The 19,908-nt window shown below is 47.9% G+C and overlaps 1 protein-coding gene across 2 annotated transcripts in view; it reads right to left on the minus strand.

Moving 5' to 3' along the window:
• The window catches only part of tfpia (tissue factor pathway inhibitor a), a 74,786-nt gene that overhangs the window by 34,302 nt on the left and 20,576 nt on the right, over positions 1–19,908 (minus strand). The window contains exons 1-2 of one of the 2 annotated variants that reach the window (XM_039757927.1): positions 8,613–8,662; positions 3,095–3,295 (exon numbers count right to left, since the gene is read on the minus strand). In XM_039757927.1, coding sequence (XP_039613861.1) covers positions 3,095–3,245 — 151 coding nt within the window. In that variant the 5' untranslated portion in view covers positions 3,246–3,295; positions 8,613–8,662. Of the gene's footprint in view, positions 1–3,094; positions 3,296–8,612; positions 8,663–19,908 lie in introns of those variants that run through there. The other variant, XM_039757926.1, reaches the window with a different exon arrangement.

Here is a 19,908-nt window from a genome sequence, read left to right on the forward strand (position 1 = left end):
ACCCGAGTGCTGTTAATACTAAGGGGTTGTTGGTGTCCACAAGTGGCTCCTTCCCCTGGCTGACATTCAGGAGCGGACTATTGTCCTGACACCAGTACGACAGACTCTGTGCTTCCTCGAGATGAGAGTGCTCATTGTTGTACGAGATCAGGCCTACCACAGCTGTGTCATCAGCAAACTTGACAAGGATGTTAAAGTCATGTGCTGCTGTACATTCTGTGGCAGACGGCCTGGGACCCTACCCAGCTGGGACGCCTGGAAGGTCCACGAGAGGGACAATACCTGCCCTGGGTCACAAGAGGGCAGCCGCCCTGGTCTGCTTGGGGGCCACCGGAACAGAGCCGAGAAGCTCATCCCTATGGGAGGACGTGGCCACCGCCAGGGGGCCGCCTGGATGGGAGCAATTCTACCACACCAGGAAGTGCTGCCGGAAGAAATCCCAGGGAGTGTTGCTGGACAGAGCACCTGGGGCGCATCCGGGATATTATAAAAAGGGGCCGCGCTGAAGTTGGGAGGAAGGAGACGGAACTTGTGAGGAGGGGAGTGGAGGTCAGAGAAAAGAAAGAGAAAGAGAAAGAGAAGACAGCTGTTGGTAATAAAGCACTGTGGTGCTGTTGAATAATAAACGTGTGTGTTCTGGACATTCTGGGGTCTGTCTGTCTGTGTGTGTGTGTGTGTGTGTCCGGGGGCCGTCTTTCCACAAGTCATACATGTAGAGAGAGGGGGGCCCTGTGGAAGTATGGCCACCCACTTGACCATCTGGGGTCTCTGACAGTTAGGAAGTTCAAAACCCATTGCACAGTGAAGTGTTCAGACGCGGGTCCCCAAACTCGGTGAGGAGCTTAGAGGGGATTACTGTACTACATGAACTATAGTCTATAAACAGCATTCGGACAGAATTCCATCTCTCTTGAAGACCAGGTGGGCCAGAACTGCATGAAAAATCAAGGTGATGGCATCCTCGGTGATCTACTGGAGCGATAAGCCCTTCAGGCAGAGAGGACAATATGTGCTTCTCAACTAGCCTCGTGAAATGAAATGTTAGCAGAGCGGCACGATGGCAGGATGGATGAGATTTGTTAAGTAGATGCAATGGTGGAAGCATGTTGGTACGGCCGACTGGGTTAAATACCCGTCTGTGAACACGGGCGCAAGGCGATCAGCACAGATCTTAAAACACTTCCTGCTGCCTTCCTGCTGTTCACTTTCCCAAAAGCTCTCTCTGCATCGTGTTCTGACAAAGGGAGCCCACCGAGTTCGTCTGCTGGACGGGAGGGTGTCTCTCAGTGCAGAGAAGACTCAAAGGCACCAAACACTCCTGATTTCATTTCACATGAAGAAAAAAAAAAAGAGAAGATGTTACGCATAGGGAGCTGACTGGTTGGCATGCCTGCAGGTGGGGCACTGCCAGTATGGGTGACATTACTCCCCTTGAGCACACAGAGTAAGCAGGAAGTGCAACATGCGGTCAGCCTGCTGCTGGACTCTTCTAAGGGCAAAGAACTCCTGAGCAGCCTTTGCTTTCAAAGGCACTATAAAAAACAAGGCCCGTTTTGTGCCCTCACCTCCCATCCCTTTCTGTACGGCGTTGCTCAATTACAGATTGGTGGGAAGACGTCTGCAGATTTTACCAAAGTAGGCGGAAGGTCAGAAAATCGTCAGAGGGGCTTGAACAGCAAACAGGCCTGGAGGGATTTGTGGACAAGGAAGTTTAATGAAAGTAAAGAATTACAAATTACACCTTAACACCAACAAGACCAAGGACCTGGTGGTGGATTTTAGGAGGCCCAGACCCCTAATGGACCCCATGATCATCAGAGGTGACTGTGCAGAGGGTGCAGACCTATAAATATCTGGGAGGGCAGCTGGATGATAAATTGGACTGGACTGCCAATACTGATGCTCTATGTAAGAAAGTTCAGAGCAGACTTTACTTTCTGAGAAGGTTGGCATCCTTCAACATCTGCAGTAAGATGCTGCAGATGTTCTACCAGACGGTTGTGGCGAGTGCCCTCTTCTACGCGGTGGTGTGCTGGGGTGGCAGCATAAAGATGAAAGACGCCTCACGTCTGGACAAACTTGTTAAGAAGGCAGGCTCCATTGTAGGAGTAAAGTTGGACAGTTTAACATCTGTGGCAGAGCGACGGGCACTAAGCAAACTCCTGTCAATCATGAAGAATCCACTGCATCCACTGAACAGTGTCATCTCCAGACAGAGGAGTAGCTTCAGTGACAGACTTTTGTCACCGTCCTGCTCCACTGACCCCACACTATGCGACTCTTCAATTCCACCCGGGGGAGTAAATGCTAACATTAATTTTATTTTAATTTTTTTCATTTTTATTACTATTTCATTTAATATTGTTTCTTTGTATCAGTATACTGCTGCTGGATTATGTGAATTTCCCCTTGGGATTAATAAAGTATCTATCTATCTATCTATCTATCTAAGAGAGAGTAAAAACGTCAATACACATTGGGAGGTCTGAGAGCGTGAGAAGGACTGGACACCACGTCAAGACCGTGCACTGGAGGCAGGATGAAAGCTAATTGAACATCGTGTTGTATGGCGCCCTGAGCACGGAGCACAAGTCAAAGGAGCCTGCACTTGACCTGGAGGACTGTGGTCACTAGAATACCAGAAAGACGTAGCAAGGGGAGAGGACTGCAGCACCGAGAGCTACGAGGAGACATTGAAGGGTTTGAACCTTCTCAGGTTAGGAGCTCAGTAGGCGACACCATCAGCTTAGCTTACGTAAGGAAGGAGGACACAGGGGGCAGCAGATTACTTAAAAAAACACAGAGGGAGATTTGACACAAACACTTGGAATAAATGACCATGTCGAGTGGTGGAGAGTTGGACTTTAAAATCCTCAGCTGATGTTACTTTGGACAGGCGACTCAAATGGACGTCCTAATGTTCATATTCATGGCCCCGTCTCCAAGTAGGTGCTGAAACAGAATGGGACAGCCATCGAGGGGGTCTGGGCTGAACGCACCACAACACTCTTAAGTCACTTGAAAAGCGGGCACACAAATGAACTCATCACGCGGGACCAATGACACGCCCGCGAGAGCCACGCCAAGTACTTACTCCGTAAAATGCACATCTCCTGGCAAATGGCTTCAGTCTCAAAGTTGTTCTCGTTGCCTCTGCAGCCACCGTAGTCAAAAGGCTCACACTTCTGAGTTTCGATATTGAAGTACCAGCGGGAAGTGAGGGCTTTGCAGGGGCCTTCGTCCATTTTGTAAGCACAGAAGTGATGGAAAAGCTTCAGCTCTGGCAGGGAAGCACCTTCAAGCAAACACAAACAAGACAATCAGGTTTAAAACCTTTTGCATTAACAGCGAGATCTTGAGGTCACATTCCAAACCTGCATTTAATGTAACGGAGGGGATTCAGTGACCCCGACACAGTGCCAGACTTCACACATTCACAGAGAGCTACAGAGAGGGCACTGGACAGTAGAGACGAGGCAGGCCTTTTAAAATGGCCGCCTCTTACAGTTTACAACGTGTGAATAATCTCGGCTTGAAAATGGACGTGACCCCCAACAGTGTAACACGGTCAGAGCAGGAACGGTCAGTTTCTAAATTTATAAGAGCAGCTTTACTTGAGAAACCAATGCATACAGTTTGGGGTTGGGGGGGAGAATTAACTGTCTTAAAAAATACCAAACTTGTTCTTTAAGCAAGACACGTGCAATCAAACTTTCACTAAAGAGAATAAGTTGAACCACATAAAGAAAACCGGCTGCACACAATTAAAAAGTGAAAACAGACCCCCACAGCAGAGAAGCAGTAAGACGTGCCCACCATCTCCGACCCCACTAGACTGAAGGCTCAAAGAAAACTGGGAGTAAGAAACTGACGTACATGGAAAATACGCCCGCCACGGCAGAGAGTCTCGTGTAAGTGCCAGGCTTTAGCACTTGGACTGAGCAGATTACACCTTTAGTGCCATCAGTGTGTGTGTGTGTGTGTGACCGTCACATTATCCACAGGACTCCTTCTTCGGATCATTCGGCAGCTCAGCTTTCCCAGAAGCCACACGCCGAGAATAGCAGATTTGTACTCCACGATCAACAAGATGGTCGCCAAATGATTCTGTGGACTTTGACTAATGATGGACATCAGGACATTCACAACTGAAGAAAAATAAAAACAAACCAACCAACAGTTAGAGGGGATGGCAGCGCAAGACGGCCCTGAAAGACAAAGCATGAGTGAGGGGTGGAGACGTTCAGCTGCCGCATTAAGAGCCCTCTGAACGCCGTTCTTGTGATGTGCCATTTGAGTGTTCACTCACCTTACTGTGTGAAACCCACACTGTGCCAAGGGAGGCTGTAAAGTGCCATCAGCCAGCGCCGAGTATTGCCTGCTGGGTCAGATCCATTTTGGTGTTTGGCTTCTGAGAAGGTACTGTAACAGGGGCGAGGGGGGGGATTTGTTCAGCAAGGAGAGAAAAGCATTTTTAAAGGAGGACCGCACACCTGACAGGCGACGCGGTCGTATACAACGTGTATCATCAGGAATGATGAAACGGCACCGAGACACTACCTTTAGGTGGCCGCCATGCTGCTTACTCGTAATCTAGTGTGTGTTTGTGCCTTTCCCTAGTCCTGATAATGGCAGAATTGTAAGGCCGGCTGATGGTTCACGGGTCAGAGGGACAAATAAACTGTAAGGGGAGGAGCCAGCGGGAAAAACGTAGGAAGAAGGGAAGAGCGCGCCAGACGGCAAAAAAACCAAGAGGGACGGCTAGACAACTCGCTGGGAAAAGTCAGGTGAGCCCGACGTCGGCTCAGAAAGAGTCGTTTTGCTTTTCTTCTGGATGAGGTGACGGAGCAGACGGCCAGCATGAGGGACGAGTGAGGTCCGGCTCGGCGCATCCTTCACCATAACAGGCGCGGGTTTATTTCAAGGACTGGCTGTCATTCATTCTTCTCTCACTCTTGTTACGTGTGCCGTGTATCCTGGGCTTGCGTTTGTTTGTTGGTTTGGTAGATTTTTTTTTTTTTTGATTTACTGCATAACAACAATTCTCAGTTAACTCAACGCTTGCTTCTGTACTTGTGGTGGTCTAGTAGGGGAGTGCGGTTGGTCACTCGCGCCTCGCCACTCTATTAGAATTGTGTTGGCTCGGGGAGCGAGTGGCACACATCTCAATTACCGCCAACACCCACACTTGGCACACACGCACAGAGCCCCCTACCAACGGGCTGATAAAACCAGCACCAATATGTCAAGTTTAAGTGGGCTGCCACTGGATATGCTGGTTTTGTCGTCTGTCAGCCGGACCCATCCTGCCTGCCTCATCCTGCCTGCCTCATTTGCGTTCAGGTTCGGCGATCGATGAGGAATTTATCTGTGCAGTCAGCGACTTGTAAGAAATAAAACCTTTTAATACTGCTGGTTAGGACTTCACCGATTGTAATCCAGGACCGACAAACAGGCCCTCGCGCCTGACGTTACTCGATGGTGTTCACCTCTTTTGTAAGTCACTTTGGATAAATTAAACCCCACTGGCACATTTCTCCTTGAAGGGTCACTCACTGAAAACCGACAGACATTGAACAGCTGATTCGTATCATTGGTCGTTTTTCTAACGTAAAACTCCCCACAATGTGGTGGTTCGACTATAAAAGGTTTAGAATTTTACAGTTTGGAGAGTTTTTATTTTTCATAACAGCATCACAATAACATCCTGAAATACCACAAGACCACTTTAAATCGCCCCTAACCCATGGTGGTCAGTAACAACAACAACAATAGAAAAGGAGTATGGTGGTCCGATGGCCAGGGTGGACAGAAAAAAAAAACTCCAGACAGCTGGAGAAAAAAAAAAAAAAAATCTGCAGGGGTTCCAGGCCACGAGACCACCCAGCCCCCTCTGGGCATTCTACCCAACATAAATGAAACGGTCCTCTTTGTTGTTCGGGTTCTCACGGAGTCACTTGATGTTGATGGTCATACAGACTTCTGGCTTTTAATCCATCCTTCATTGTTGGAACAATAAGAGTAACAGTACGGGGGTCTGCGGCCCCTTCAGCACAGGCCCATTAATCCAAAGCAGAGTGTGCGGTGTGGAGAGCCAAGGTGGCACACACTCACGTTCTTAGATCTGCTTTTTTGAGGTCTCGTTACTTTTATTGACTAAAATGTCTGCGGTGATTGGCACACCTGAAGGTCAACCACTTTGACCATAAAACTTGGCTTACAATTACAGTCAAGGCAGCCATCCACTTGCTTTGATCTTCTTGTCGGTCTTCAGATATCAGGGGCTCTCACAGACAAGGAGTCCCCCAATAGAAGGCCCACCGTGGGCACCAAATCTGTTATGGTGTATAAAAATCTACATTTTATTCTGTATTATATTTTGCTCAAACTCAACAAGATGAATTCAGATGTAGGAGGCATTATAATAAAAAGACTGATCCTCTGTTATAACAGTTACAGCCTGAGAAAGAAAGCCTGACCGGATACCTCAGGCTATTGATTACTTTACGGATGGACATCTGGGACATCAATGGGGTTTACAGCCTGAGAAAGGAAGATCTGAGGCAACCTCAAAGAACTTTATTACCTGGGGAGCAAAATTCATCCATCATACTGACAGCCAGCCAATCAGGTGCCTGGAACATTCATGTGCTGTGAAACCACGACATGAAACTTTATAATAAATGTGCCTCATTTTAAGCAACGTCAGAAGCAGAAGAACAAGAGAAACAGTGACGACGGATGAGCCACGTCAGAGAACACAACAAAGACACGTGTAAGCAGCTTTCATCCGATCGTCAGCTAACAGCATTCTCATGAACATCGACTGCTAAATCAACCACCGCCTGGGACTTTCATCTTTGACATCACTGATTCCTTTCAGTAAGCTTTTTAAAGACTATTTTATCCAGACTTTACTATTGAACTTATTATGTGTTCTTTAATAAATAGTAACTGGTTTTCATCTTTCTATGCTTTGTCTTAATGTCTAGAGTGATTGAAGTAATAAGGTAGATTTCTAAGAGCACCTGACGTACGTAGCTGGAGATTTTGCCATTTAGTTCTACGCTGCGGGGTTTTAAGGCTGAGAGCGACGGCGCCGCTCGAAAGTTAGGGGCAATGCGAGAAGAAGGTGTTCTTGGCTGATAAATGGCCTCTGGTCAAGGATACCGAGTCTTTGTATGTTTTAATATTCTCTTGGAGACCAAAAGTAATATTTAGGTAAGTCTGAGGTCGATTTAAAACATCGCATGTTGTCCGTGCCGATAGTTTATAAGTCTCTTGATGTGCCGAGAGAGTGACAAGTTGTGTTACACCGAAAGCATTTGTGTGGTATTTTAAATGCTAAACGTTAGCCAACTGTGTGGGTGTCATTCAAAGGGCACTGTTGTGGTTAGGGTCCGAGTGTGTGTGTGTGTCGATGTACGCGTGTGTGTTATTATTTAGGGTACGGGAGTCGACCAATCCAAGAACGAACTTGACAAAGGAAAGGGTAACTTAAATATAGTCGATAATACAAAGTCCGTGAAGGCAGAAGTTCCTTGAATGTGCAGGGGACGTCATAAGCACCTGTCTGGATGAGGTGAGACTGGCATGAGGGCTCAGCTGTTGCCACTGCCACTCATCACACCCTTCTGGAGACTGGCACGTTTTCGCTCCCATCTTATGAGACTGAACCATTATTAAGGGTGTGGTGGTCCGGTGCCGATAAGATTCATTTATTTTTTTTTATAGAGGAGATCCCAGGGACGCTGCCAGCCTTGGCCTGACCCGCACACACTCGCAAACAGAGACAAAATAAAGCGCACTAGGAACGAACAACAATTAACGAATATAAATGAAAACAGTAGCACCACCACCCCCCCGTACCCCTACGGCGACATTAAACATATAAACACAAACCACTCCACACAGCCACGTCCATGGAAACAACAGCGACTGCAATGAAGGATGTCCAGAGATCTGCACGCTGACCGGGAATGAGAAGACAGGCCTACCGGTGGACAGCGTAAGGGTGACGGCGGGTGGACGGTTCAGGAGCGGGGAAGCCAATGAAGCACACAGGTAGACCCCAACGACGTCACAATCCACGACTCAAAGACTAAATACGGCTTAACCAACAGAAGGCAGTCCGACAGGTAAACGGAACACAAAACACCTTTTTGTCCTCTTTGGACACCTGCCCTACTTTTAAGCCCCTCTGACCACCTTTGACCCCAGCAGGGACTGCTGGGAGATGCGGTTTTAACTAATAGTAGCACTGCTACAAGGGTACCAGCTCATTCAAGTGGTACGGAGGTGTACCCTCTGGGCGCTCCGTATAAATGACGTGTCTGTAATTGCTTTACAGCGGGCAGGCATGCCACCCTCATGACATCGATGTGCCTCTTGCCGAGTACCTTCACCGGCGCAGGGGACATGGCGGCCACTTCGATGCTTTGTGTAAACGGCCGCATGCCTACTTATCAGGAGTGAACCCAACAAGCGGTGCCCACAGGTGTGTCTAGAGAGCCCAGACTGGCGGGTGAGCCAGTCCTCCTCATTCAAGGGAGCCGACAGAAGATCGCGAGTCACCCTCGGACCCCCCATTAACAGGAGGTCATAGGACTTACCTGAAGTGCTTTTAGATCATTTTTCTGGGGGATTCCCCTTCATTTGTGCGACTCTATGGGAAAGAAGCTTAATTCAGAAGTTAACTGGGTTTTTGAGGGCAGGCAGCGTTTCTGCTACCCGACACTGGCGGTGGGGGGGGGCATTTCTGGCAATTTCTACTCTGAGATAAGACATTGAATTTGCATAAAATGCCAAAGCTACAAGCCATCTCATGCAATATTGTTTCAATTAAATAAAACGTGTTTTACAGCTGGAAAGAAATCTCACTGCAACTTGAGCGAACAGCCAAAACCCAAATAAAAACGCTGCCAAGGCCTGGCACATACCGCAAACAATCAGACGCTAAGACGATGGGCCTCTTCAAACGCTGCCAAGCAAGAGAAAGCAGCATAAAGCAACGAGTCACGAGACGGCAGGCAGGCATGAAACACAGGACTCAGTCTGCTCCACTGGCACCAAGCTCTTCTCTGTGTGGCTAAATGGAGCGGGCACAGCCACCAACGTCAAGATCAGCGTGCTCCCTTCAACTACGGTAAGAACGGCAGACGTCAGCACCACTCACGCGGTGGGCAGGACTGGGGGGCTGCCATGTAGCGGTGGTCCCTAACCCCTGACCTTTAGTGCTTTCTTTAATTGGTCCTTACTCATAGCTCTGGGCTGGTGGTCCGTGCACTCGGCAGCAGCAAGTAATTCGGGAGGACGCTGCACACTCGGCTCTGCTTTTTGCACTTCACTCAGGGTCTCGTGTGAACCGTAAGCCTCCGATCTTACACATCTCTACATACAGTGGAGGTGCCCGTGTTAGGCTTAGCGGATCTGGTATTACCCATCGCCAGGGCAGCGCCCGACCTTTTGTAGTTCATTACTGCAGCCCTTTGCTCACCCGCTCTTCACAGGTTTACACTTTGATGGCATTTCATTTGGTGTCGGAGAGGCACTGGCTGGGCAATCTCGTGCCGCTGCTCTGAACTACACGGGACAACAGCTGAATTCTCGAGTTTCTCCTGCGGCTCTCCGTTGCCTTTTTACTTCAAGTACTGCAATCCTCCAAAAACTCCATTTCGAGGTTTTGATGAATCTCAACGTTTTAAACCTCTCCGAGTCTGAAAATAGCATTTTAAAATTGGGTGTGTAAAGACGATAACTTGAGGACGCTGTCACTTTGGTCAACCACAGTTTGCATACAAGTATTAATGTGGTGTAGTGGGTCCACAGCTCATGTGAAAAGGGCCTCTTAAATAAATCACCGCGCTCGCGGCTTGGCGAGGGGGCGTGCTGGTTGTGTGGCCGGAGCGGTGTGGGCACAGGTGAGAAACCGTCAGCATCCATGACTGTTCTGCCACAGCTGCCATGCCCTCTTGATAAATAGAAGCGCGAGTCGGCTAGGAGAGGAAAAGAAAAGAGAAAGAGACAAAGACAGACGGAGGTTGCTGGAGAACAGGAAGCAGTGTGGCTGGCGAGCGAGAGAGCGAGTGGAGCGAGGGAGTGAGTGAGAGAGAGAGTGAGTGAGGGAGGGGAGTGAGTGGAGTGAGTGAGTGGGGCGAGGGGGCGAGTGGAGTGAGTGAGTGGGCGAGTGAGGCGAGGGAGTGAGGGAGCGAGTGAGTGGGCAAGTGAGGTGAGGGAGTGAGAGGAGTGAGCGAGCGAAGGCTCGCAGGTAGGCAGCTGGAAGGTGAGCCCCAAGAAGGATGTTTGGCCAACACTCGGAGGGGGCAGAATGAAGCGGTCACTCCAGCCGAGCCAGCAAGGAGCTGGAGTGACCAGCTGAAGGACGACAGGCCGTGAAGACCGCGGGAGTCGGGAGGCTTGGTGGGTGAAGTCCTGGTCGTCAAGGAAACCAAGTCTCGACCGAAGCCAGGGATTGTGAGGCCTCCAGACCAGTCAGCTGCCGAGAGGAGCCGAGACGGGAGAAGCAGGAGAGGCTGAACCCTCAACCTCTACACCACACTGCCTGCATCAGCGCGTCACGCCACGTCACTTGTCATTTTTGGGAGCATTGTGTTCCGTTTCCTAGACGAGACTCTCCATGTTGTTCTGGAATTATTCTCCTGTGTTTCATGGTTAAAGCCAGTGACCGATCAGACAGACTTCAGAAAGAGACAATTCATCATTAACACAAGAGACACACGCCAGGCTGATATCTACCAACAACATCAGAATTTCATATTACTACCCGTGTGATGCCCAGGCGCATAGAGCCAGCCACTCCAGCCCTGGCACAGGCAGGCAGGACAGAGTCTTTTCACCGTCACCTTCAGTCCTCCCTACAGGCTTTGTCCTCTTCCTCCTAAGTCTGGCCAATGACTTCTGGTGACTGGCACCTTTTTATAGGGCACTCAGAAGGACTCCAGGTGCCCAACAAGCTTCTTCTGGCAGCACTTCTATCACACCCAGAAAACATCCATGGGCCCCAACAAGGCTGAACTTCTTTGCTCGTGACCCGTCACCCCGCTGGTAACCGAGGGGGCTGCCCTCGGTCGGTCCAACTGTCCTGCAAATACTCTCTCCCTGGTCCTCCACAGACAGGGCGTCCCGGCCAGGTAAGGGCCCCTGCTGTCCGCCACACCCGACTGCCCACTCCTACAGTCAGACTGACACATCTCCAGCGTGTTTGTCCTGCTCACTCTCGTCATACCACCCAATGACAAATTAACACTCACGATCTCAGACCAAATCAGGTGGCGCTCCACCATATAAAACATGAAGTGCACACTGAAACAAAGATCTGCTTAATATGAACAGCAATGGCGAGAGCCGTGAAAGCTGTGGAAGATCCAGCCAGTTGGCATGGCGTAAAGCTCGGCAGACATTCCAGTTAAGATGAACAGAAACTTCTAGAAGGTCCAAAGTCCTGCTGAAACAGACGAGTCAGGGTACCGTTTTACAGGTGTCTGGTTACGCGCATGGCAATGCCCACCACCTGCAAGCGGTCTCAGGTCTGAGGAAGAAGTAATATAAATGTATGCAAGATCAAGATCAGGGACAGCCAATGGCAGAGTCGCAATTTAAAAGGGCATACCAAGGCTTTCACCTTCGCCAGGGGGCAGGTAACCGATATAAAACGGCGGGAGTCCGCAGGATGGCCGCTCTCCCACCTGAAAGAGCAGTGGGCAAAGAGGATTCCACAGGGTTTCCCATGATGCACTGCCATTTCCTTTGACCTCATCTAGAATTGTTTGCAAGATTTTGCAGATTTGTTTTGCTTTGTGTTTGAGATGGCAGCCATGATTGTGGGGATTTGCTGTAATTCTTTATACGTCTTAGTCGGATTTATTTTAACCGAGGCGGGTGCGCAATAAATTTACGTTGAAGCGACTGTCCGGGATGGCTGGCCTTTCTAAGGTGTAGGAGGCTGTCAGATTTTACCATCCTGCATAGTGAGTGCCCTGTGGTGCCATGCTAGGACGTTACACAATGAGCACCGACAGAAGTTTCTGAGCACAGATGGAAACCTCCGGGCTTTCTCCAGACGTCTGAGGCAGTAAACACACCGGGCAGCCTTCTGTCCGAGAGTCAAGATGCGATGTGCCCGCCTCAGGGAACTTGAAGAAATATCAAGATGTGGGTTCGCTCCATAGACTGTCAGCGGGTAGTCCTGGTGTCTGTAACCCACCTCATCGTGGTTGGTGAACTGGCCTACACTGGGAATGTCGCCAGCCACATGGCACACGACTCCATCTTAAGGCCCACTGTGGAGGATTTGCTGTTGCCACTTTGCAGTCAGGAGATGCCAAGCCAAGCTGCAGATGGTGCCTCATGTCAAATCATGCCTGGTGATCAGCTTTGACGGCACTACAGTGTTAGATACCACGTGGTGGCATGTTCACAATACTAGGGTGTGCCAGGACGGGGTAAAGTGTGAAGACAAGTGGCACTATCAAAACCGCTGGCAGTCCACACAGTTGACGCGCCCGTTGAGGCCACCAGGAGGGTCTTTCTGCCGCTTGTTTGGTGCTCACCGACTTTCCCAGGAAAGCCTGCCCTGCGTGGTGGCTGTTCTAACGTGACCTTTCAGAGGTAAACACGGCTCTGCCCCGAGTCTCCATAAAGACTCCTTTTCAAAATGCTTTTCTAATTTGAAGGACTTTGCTGGGAAGCCTTCTGCAAACCCGGGGGCAGGCGGGATGGGGGGTAGCCTAGCAGCTGGCATTCCCTTTTTTTGTTTCCACTTTGTATTGACGGGAATATTTTAATTTCAAGGAGTGAACTTTAGCCGATTAGCCGCTGTGTTTGATTTGTCAGCTCAGCGAGACGTCTTGGAGCCAAGCCAGTGCCACCCGGCAAGCAGGGCGAGGGAGTCTGGCAGTCAAGACTATCAGAGATCGTCCTTTAGAAAAGAAAATGTCAGCTGAATTCTGTTAGCACAAAGAGACAGCAAAGCGTGGCGACAGACAGACAGAATAAAAGCTCAATTAGAGGCGCCCCCTGAGGGGGTTCATGATCACCCGTTGGATTTGTAATCAGGCTCCTTGATATCAGGGCACCCAGTCACCAACACTTAGCACGAGGACCCCCCCCACTGGGAAGGTGACGTCTGCCATTTTAACAGATGACCCCTTGTGTACTCCTCGCTGTTTCCAGCTGTCGACGGCTACGCGGTTTGTTACCTTCAGGCACCCTGACAGCCATTTTGAGATTTCCATACCTCCATGTGGGACAGCAGGGTTACCTTCAGTGACTTTGCTTTTAAGACCCTGTAAGCCGCTGCTCTAAAGAGGACGGGCTCTCTCTCGGTATTTAAAAGACCCTCCGATACGAGCATAAAGAAACACAGAGTGGATGGTGATTGAGCTTCCGAAATGAAAGCCCACGCTGCACCATTTATGCGCCTAGCTTTGTACCGATGACAAGTGCATCACACCGCCACTCGGCATTACGAATACACGAGCGCACTGCCCACTTGATGGCCATTATGCCCGCGACTATCCCGCATTAACTGTAGCACCTCACTTGTCTGCTAGCACTCGACAGAACGCAGAGTGGGATTAGAAAAAGCTCCAAAAATACGAGGAGCGGAAGTGAAGACGACAACTTGTGAAATTCTCCTTACACAGATGACAGCCAGCTACGTGGAGAGAGAGTCCTGTCAAGGGTACAAAGCGTCACATCTCGACAACGGAGACAGAGTCGGCCCAAACATCCTTATCCATGGCACCGTCACATGCACCGCATTCGGCAAATCACAGAGGTGCAACGGCAAAGGACTGAAGCTACTGGGCTGCACCTTCCATCTCGGGCATTTGATGTGGCGAACGCCGTAGGCCTTAAAAAACGACAAATCTCCAGCATGGTAAAATGTTATCAGCGTTAGGGCCTTACGAACACACGTGGGCTGCTATTGAAGACTTTTAAGAGGAAAGACGTCTTTTGTATCGCGAGACATTCAAGACAGGAAGTGCCAACGTCGTAAATATGATGCTGACTGGGGTGAACCACTCGACTCCACACGGAATGCAGCACATCTGGCAACGTCCACCTGCTTAAAGGTAGTGAATCGAGGCAGAAGAGAGACCAGGAGAAGGAGCGACTGTCAAGTATGTGTCTCGGCAGATCAGATGGAGCACCAATGTGCACAATTACTTCGCAAGAAGAAAATTCAGGGAAGTATAAACCAAAAAGGTGCCATTTCCTAAATCAATCAGAGTTTCTAATGATAACCTGAAATGGACTTCTGGCCACACTGCCACTCCTACAGCAAAGTCATCTCCAGCATTTTTACTGTGTGGTCTACAAAAACCAAGAAATCCACCAGTGAGCGTGAACACCTTCTTAAATGAGCAGCGATGGCGAGCTCTGTGAGATGGGGCTCGTCCTCCTCTGTCAGAGACTTCAGCCATCACGTAACTGCAACAGAAATCCAGTCAGTCAATGGAAGGTCAGGCCAGTTGGCACAGAGGACAGCACAACAGAAAGTCCAAAGCCCCACTGAAAGATGTTTGAGGGCAGAGCTGTGCATGGGTGTGAACAAAAGTACAGCTCAGCAAGTACAGAAATGCCCACCAGGCCGAGGCGATATCAAGATTGAGGAGATAAACACTGTGGGAGGCCATTGGATGGAAGGCTGACATGTTTAATACAGGGGTGAGCAGCAAACAATACCTCAACCTGAAACTACAAAGGATACCCCTAAAATGGTGGCTGTCAGCAGGACGGCTCTTCGAGGACGGCTCTTCTCTCGCTTACACAATGCTTCTCAGAGGAACGCCCTCGGGTGCAGTCCATCGAGTCTCTAACTCATCTGGAACGTCCTAAAGTATTCCTCAAACTTGACTGCTGCTCTGAATGGTACTGGAGGGCAGGGGTTAGGCGGAGGGTCAACTCTTGATGAAAATAACTGAAATCGGGAGGGCAACAGCAAGGTCAGAACAGACAAGCCAGGGCCCTGTGCGTCCACGGGTGCAGAACTGGCTCAGACTCGGGAAGGCACAGGGTGATGGCACATAGACCTTCGCCAACACCTGAGTAAGTTCAACTGAAGTAAAGCCAACAGCTGACCAGGAGAAATAACCGGCAGTGAGAAATCAAAGTCGATCGCTCAGCGGGTGGTGGAAACTTAAAGCCAACGGTCCCTTGGTGATTCAGCTGAACGTGGAAAGCACCGAAGTTACTACAAAAACGGAGAAGGTGATATCAACGCTAAACGTAAGTCCTATCTGCTCTCTGCCAGTCGAGGGCACTTTTATCTGTTGTGTGTCCGGCAGTACGTACAGTTCAGGTTTCCTGGCCGACAGTATAGACAGCTTCACCTGCCAAAAGTATTTAGTTAAATTACAGTTGGTCAGGAAAATACGCAAACTGGAGGGCCGCGTTAGAAACCTAATAGCAATTAGGCAAACCGAAAATTAAGATTGACTCTGTCTGTGTAGACAATTCAGCTACTTCTGACTCGGCTTTAGTCTCTCCAGGTCCCACCGTAGTCAGCGTGCGGTCGAAGGGCGAGTGGATAACAGTAAGACAGGGGTCTAAGAAGCCAAAATGTAGTCCTTCGGCACCAAAGGTCACCAATTCAGACCCAGAACAGATTCTCAGCACTCCGCAGCGCGCCTGTGGAAACTGAGAATAAGAAAGTGCTCATAATTGGCGATTCCATAGTGCGGAATGTTAGAATTCCAAACTCTGTTAAACCAGTAGTTAATGTTAAATGACTCGGAGGGTCTGACCCCTTACCAAGATTATATAGAGGGGACGTCATTTATAGCAGATTGCATTCCCTTCACTGCTGGCTAGAAACCTGGTGTGCAAATAAAAGCAGAGCGTTTGGGAGGATTTTTGGGAAAGGCCTGGATTTGTCAAAAGAGGTGGTCTTCATCCTAACTGGAGGGGATCTTATGTATTATCCCAAAATGGCTGACTGATTAGAGCACCATCCATGCCACCGTCATGTGATCTTAAATCACAGGCTGTTTATCCCACCTGTTACTGTCCTGAAGACGTTACCCATAATCCCTGTTGTGAGGTATCCAGTAAATTTAGTCTTGATACAAACCTTAAAATTACTTGATAACCAAAAAATAAGGAGTATAATTAGACCAAGAGATAAAACCAGACCCTCCACCAGGGGCATCTGGAATAGAAATTTAAACAAAAAATATATCAGCAGTTCGGAAAGAAGCCTGCAGTTTTAAATGCTGCTTATTGAACATTCGCTCTCTTGGCAGCAAACTGTTTTGGTAAATGATATTATATAAAGTGTAAAATCTGATCTGTGTCTTCTCACTGAAACCTGGCTTAGTAAATGTGACACTGTCCCCTAGCTGAGGCGTCACCAGATGCATACTCGTTCCTTCGTAAGTCTAGAGATTCTGAGAGGTCAAGGAGGAGGACTTGGAATAATTCATCCATCCATTATGCACCGCTTATCCGAGGTTGAGTCGTGGGGGCAGCAGCCTAAGCAGGGAAGCCCAGACATCCCTCTCCCCAGCCACCTCCTCCAGCTCCTCTGTCAGGACCGCGAGGTGTTCCAGGGCCAGCCAGGAGATATAATCCCACCAGCGTGTCCTGGGTCTGCCCCGTGGCCTTCTCCCAGTGGGGCATGCCCAGAACACCAGAAGGAGGCTTCCTAACCAGATGCCCGAACCACCTCAACTGACTCCTCTCAATGCGGAGGAGCAGCGAATCTACTCCGAGTCTCTCCCAGATAACTGAATTCCCCACCCTCTCTCTAAGGGAGAGCATTCCACCCTTTCTGGCTGAGAACCATGGCCTCGGATTTAGAGGTGCTGACTCTCATCCCGCTGCTTCGCACTCGGCTGCGAACCGCTCCAGTGAGAGCTGGAGGTCACTGTCTGATGAAGCCAACAAAACCACGTCACCCGAAAATAGAGACGAGATTCTGAGGTCACCAAACAAGACCCCCTCCCCTCCTTGGCTGAGCCTAGAAATTCGGTCCATATAACTTATGAACAGAATCGGTGACAAAGGGCAGCCCTGGCGGAGTCCAACCTCAACAGGAAACGAGTCCGACTTATTACCGGCAATGCGGACCAAGCTCCTGCTCCTCCTGTACAGGGACTGGATGGCTCGTTATAACGAGCCTTGTACCCCATACTCTTGGAGAACACCCCATAGGATGGGTCGAATGCCTTCTCCAAATCCACAAAACACATGTGGACTGGTTGGGCAAACTCCCGTGCCCCCTCCAGGATCCTGGCCAGGGTGTAGAGCTGGTCCAGTGTTCCATGGCTGGGACAGAATCTGCATTGTTCCTCTTGAATCAGAGATTCAACTATTGAACGAACTCTCTTCTCCAGCACCCCTGAATAGACCTTACCGAGGAGGCTGAGGAGTGTGATCCACCACCTGCAAGAGAGGCCATAGGGGTCGGGTGCAATGTGATATGGGTGGTAGCCGAAGGCGGGAACTCTGGCGTTCCGACCTCTCAGTTGCCGAAACTGGCTTTTGGAATAATTCATTATAACAAAATGCAAATCACTTCTAAAAATGTAGGCGACTTCACATCCTTTGAGGCGTTCATTTTAAATATTAAAACAGATTCCAACAGAATTATAGTGCCAGTCTACAGACCACCAGGGCCATATTCATTGTTCATGACTGAATTTAGCAACCTTCTATCTGATTTGGCTATGAATTATGATCATGTAGTACTGATAGGGGATTTTAATGTGTACATTGATGTGGAAACTGACACTTTTAGCAAATGTTTTACTTATTTGTTAAATTCAGTAGGATTTTGTCAGATTGTCAAAGGTCCAACTCAATCATAACCACACATTAGATTTAATTATAACTTGCAAAGTTGAAATTCAAAATTTAAATATTACTCAATTAAAGTTATTTCCGATCACTTCTTAATTACATTTGATTTAGTCCTGCCCTTGCCAACACACTCACAGATTAAAACAAAGACAGTGTGACATCCAGATTGTAATTCTGCTTCAAAATTTATAGATACTTTGAGTAAGTCGAGTGTAATCGTGGAAAACCATTGAGATCAGCTAACATCACATTATAACGTGACCTTGAGAGATGCTCTGGACACAGTGGCTCCTCTTAAAACAAAAGTGATCAAAGCACATAGAAACTCTCCCTGGTTTAATGAAAATACTCGAGCTCTTAAATTAGAGTGTCGAAAACTGGAGCGCAGATGGAGAACAACAAAGACTGCATGGACAGAGTGTTAATAAATATAAAAAGCTCTCTTTAAAGCTCGCTCAAAATACTATTCTACAATAATAGATAGCAATAAAAAAATCCTCAGTACTGTTTAGAACTGTGGCTAAATTAACAAATGGGAATTCAGATCAACGGTGCAAAATACCAACAGACGTTAGCAGTACAGACTTTATGAACTTCTTCAATGAGAAAATTAAAAATATAAGATCGCAGATCTCAGCATCACAGTACAATCTGCACACTAGTTTAGCAGAGCCTACCTCACATTGCATTCAGCACTTTAGTAATTTTAATCATGTAACAGAGCAGGAAGTCTTAACTTTAATTTCTAAAATGACGCCCACTACTTGTTCCCTGATCCAGTGCCAACAAAACTAGTAAAAAGTGCCATGGATGTTCTTGCAGCGCCTATTCTTAACATTATCAATAGTTCATTATTGCATGGCACAGTACCGGATACACTAAATGTGTCCGTCGTTAAACCATTACTTATAAAGTCAGACCTGGACCCACACATACTTAATTATAGGCCCATTTCAAATTCACACTTTCTCTCTAAAATACTAGAAAGTAGTCGCCAGTCAGCTTCAGTCACACCTTACGCATTACAATTTATTTGAGAAATTCCAGTCTGGTTTCCGCACTGTTCATAGTACAGAAACCACACGAATGCGAGTTGTAAATGACATTCTGATATCGTCCGATAAAGGAATCTCCACTGTAATTATGTTGTTAGACCTTGAGTGCAGAATTTGACACCATTGACCATTCTCTGTTACTGCACAGGCTAGAAAATGATGTTGGGTTTACAGGCAGTGACTGTGCTCGCTTGGTTTAGTTCTTATTTATCAAATCGATACCAATACGTACAGAAATTATACACAGAAGTTCAATATGGTGTCCCGCAGGGCTCAGTATTCTGCAATCCACTGTTTTCACTTTATAGGCTTCCACTGGGATCTCCCACAATGTTAATTTTCACTTGTACGTAGATGATACCCAGTTCTACTTTTCTTTTAGATCAAATGAAGTTTCTCCGATGTTGTCTTTAATTAGTTGTGTTCATAAATTAAAGGAGTGGATGGCTGAGAACGACTTGTCTTTAAACAGAGATGTGAATTATTGGAGCGAGTGACGCTGATCACAACGATATTCTATCTTCATTTAACTCACTTGGAGTCTCCATTAATTTCACTGAATCAGCCCACAATCTCAGAGTTCTCTTTGACTCTAGCAGGTCATTTAAAGCACATCTCAAAGTTGTACAAATCATGTTTCTTCCATCTTAAAAATGTTAGGATTCTGAGAAATTAATTCCTGCATTATTTCTAGTAGGATTGACGACTGCAATGCGGTGTTCATTGGATGTTCAAATTGTTATTCATTCAGCCTCCAGTTAATAAAAATGCTGCTGCAAGAATTATTACAAGAACAAGAAAATAAAACACATAACTCCAGTTCTTAAATCCTTATACTGGTGCCCGGTTAAGTTTAGGGCAGATTTCAAAATCCCCTTTTTAACATATAAAGCATTACTTGTCTGAACTTCATGACTTACAAACCTGAGTGCACATTAAGATCTCAAGATGCCGGTCTGCTTAGGATTCCAAGGATTAATAAAACAACAGTGGGAGGTCGAGCTTTTAGTTAAAGGACCCCCTAAAC

This window comes from Polypterus senegalus, chromosome 6 (assembly GCF_016835505.1).
Source record: "Polypterus senegalus isolate Bchr_013 chromosome 6, ASM1683550v1, whole genome shotgun sequence".
Lineage (NCBI taxonomy): Eukaryota > Metazoa > Chordata > Cladistia > Polypteriformes > Polypteridae > Polypterus > Polypterus senegalus.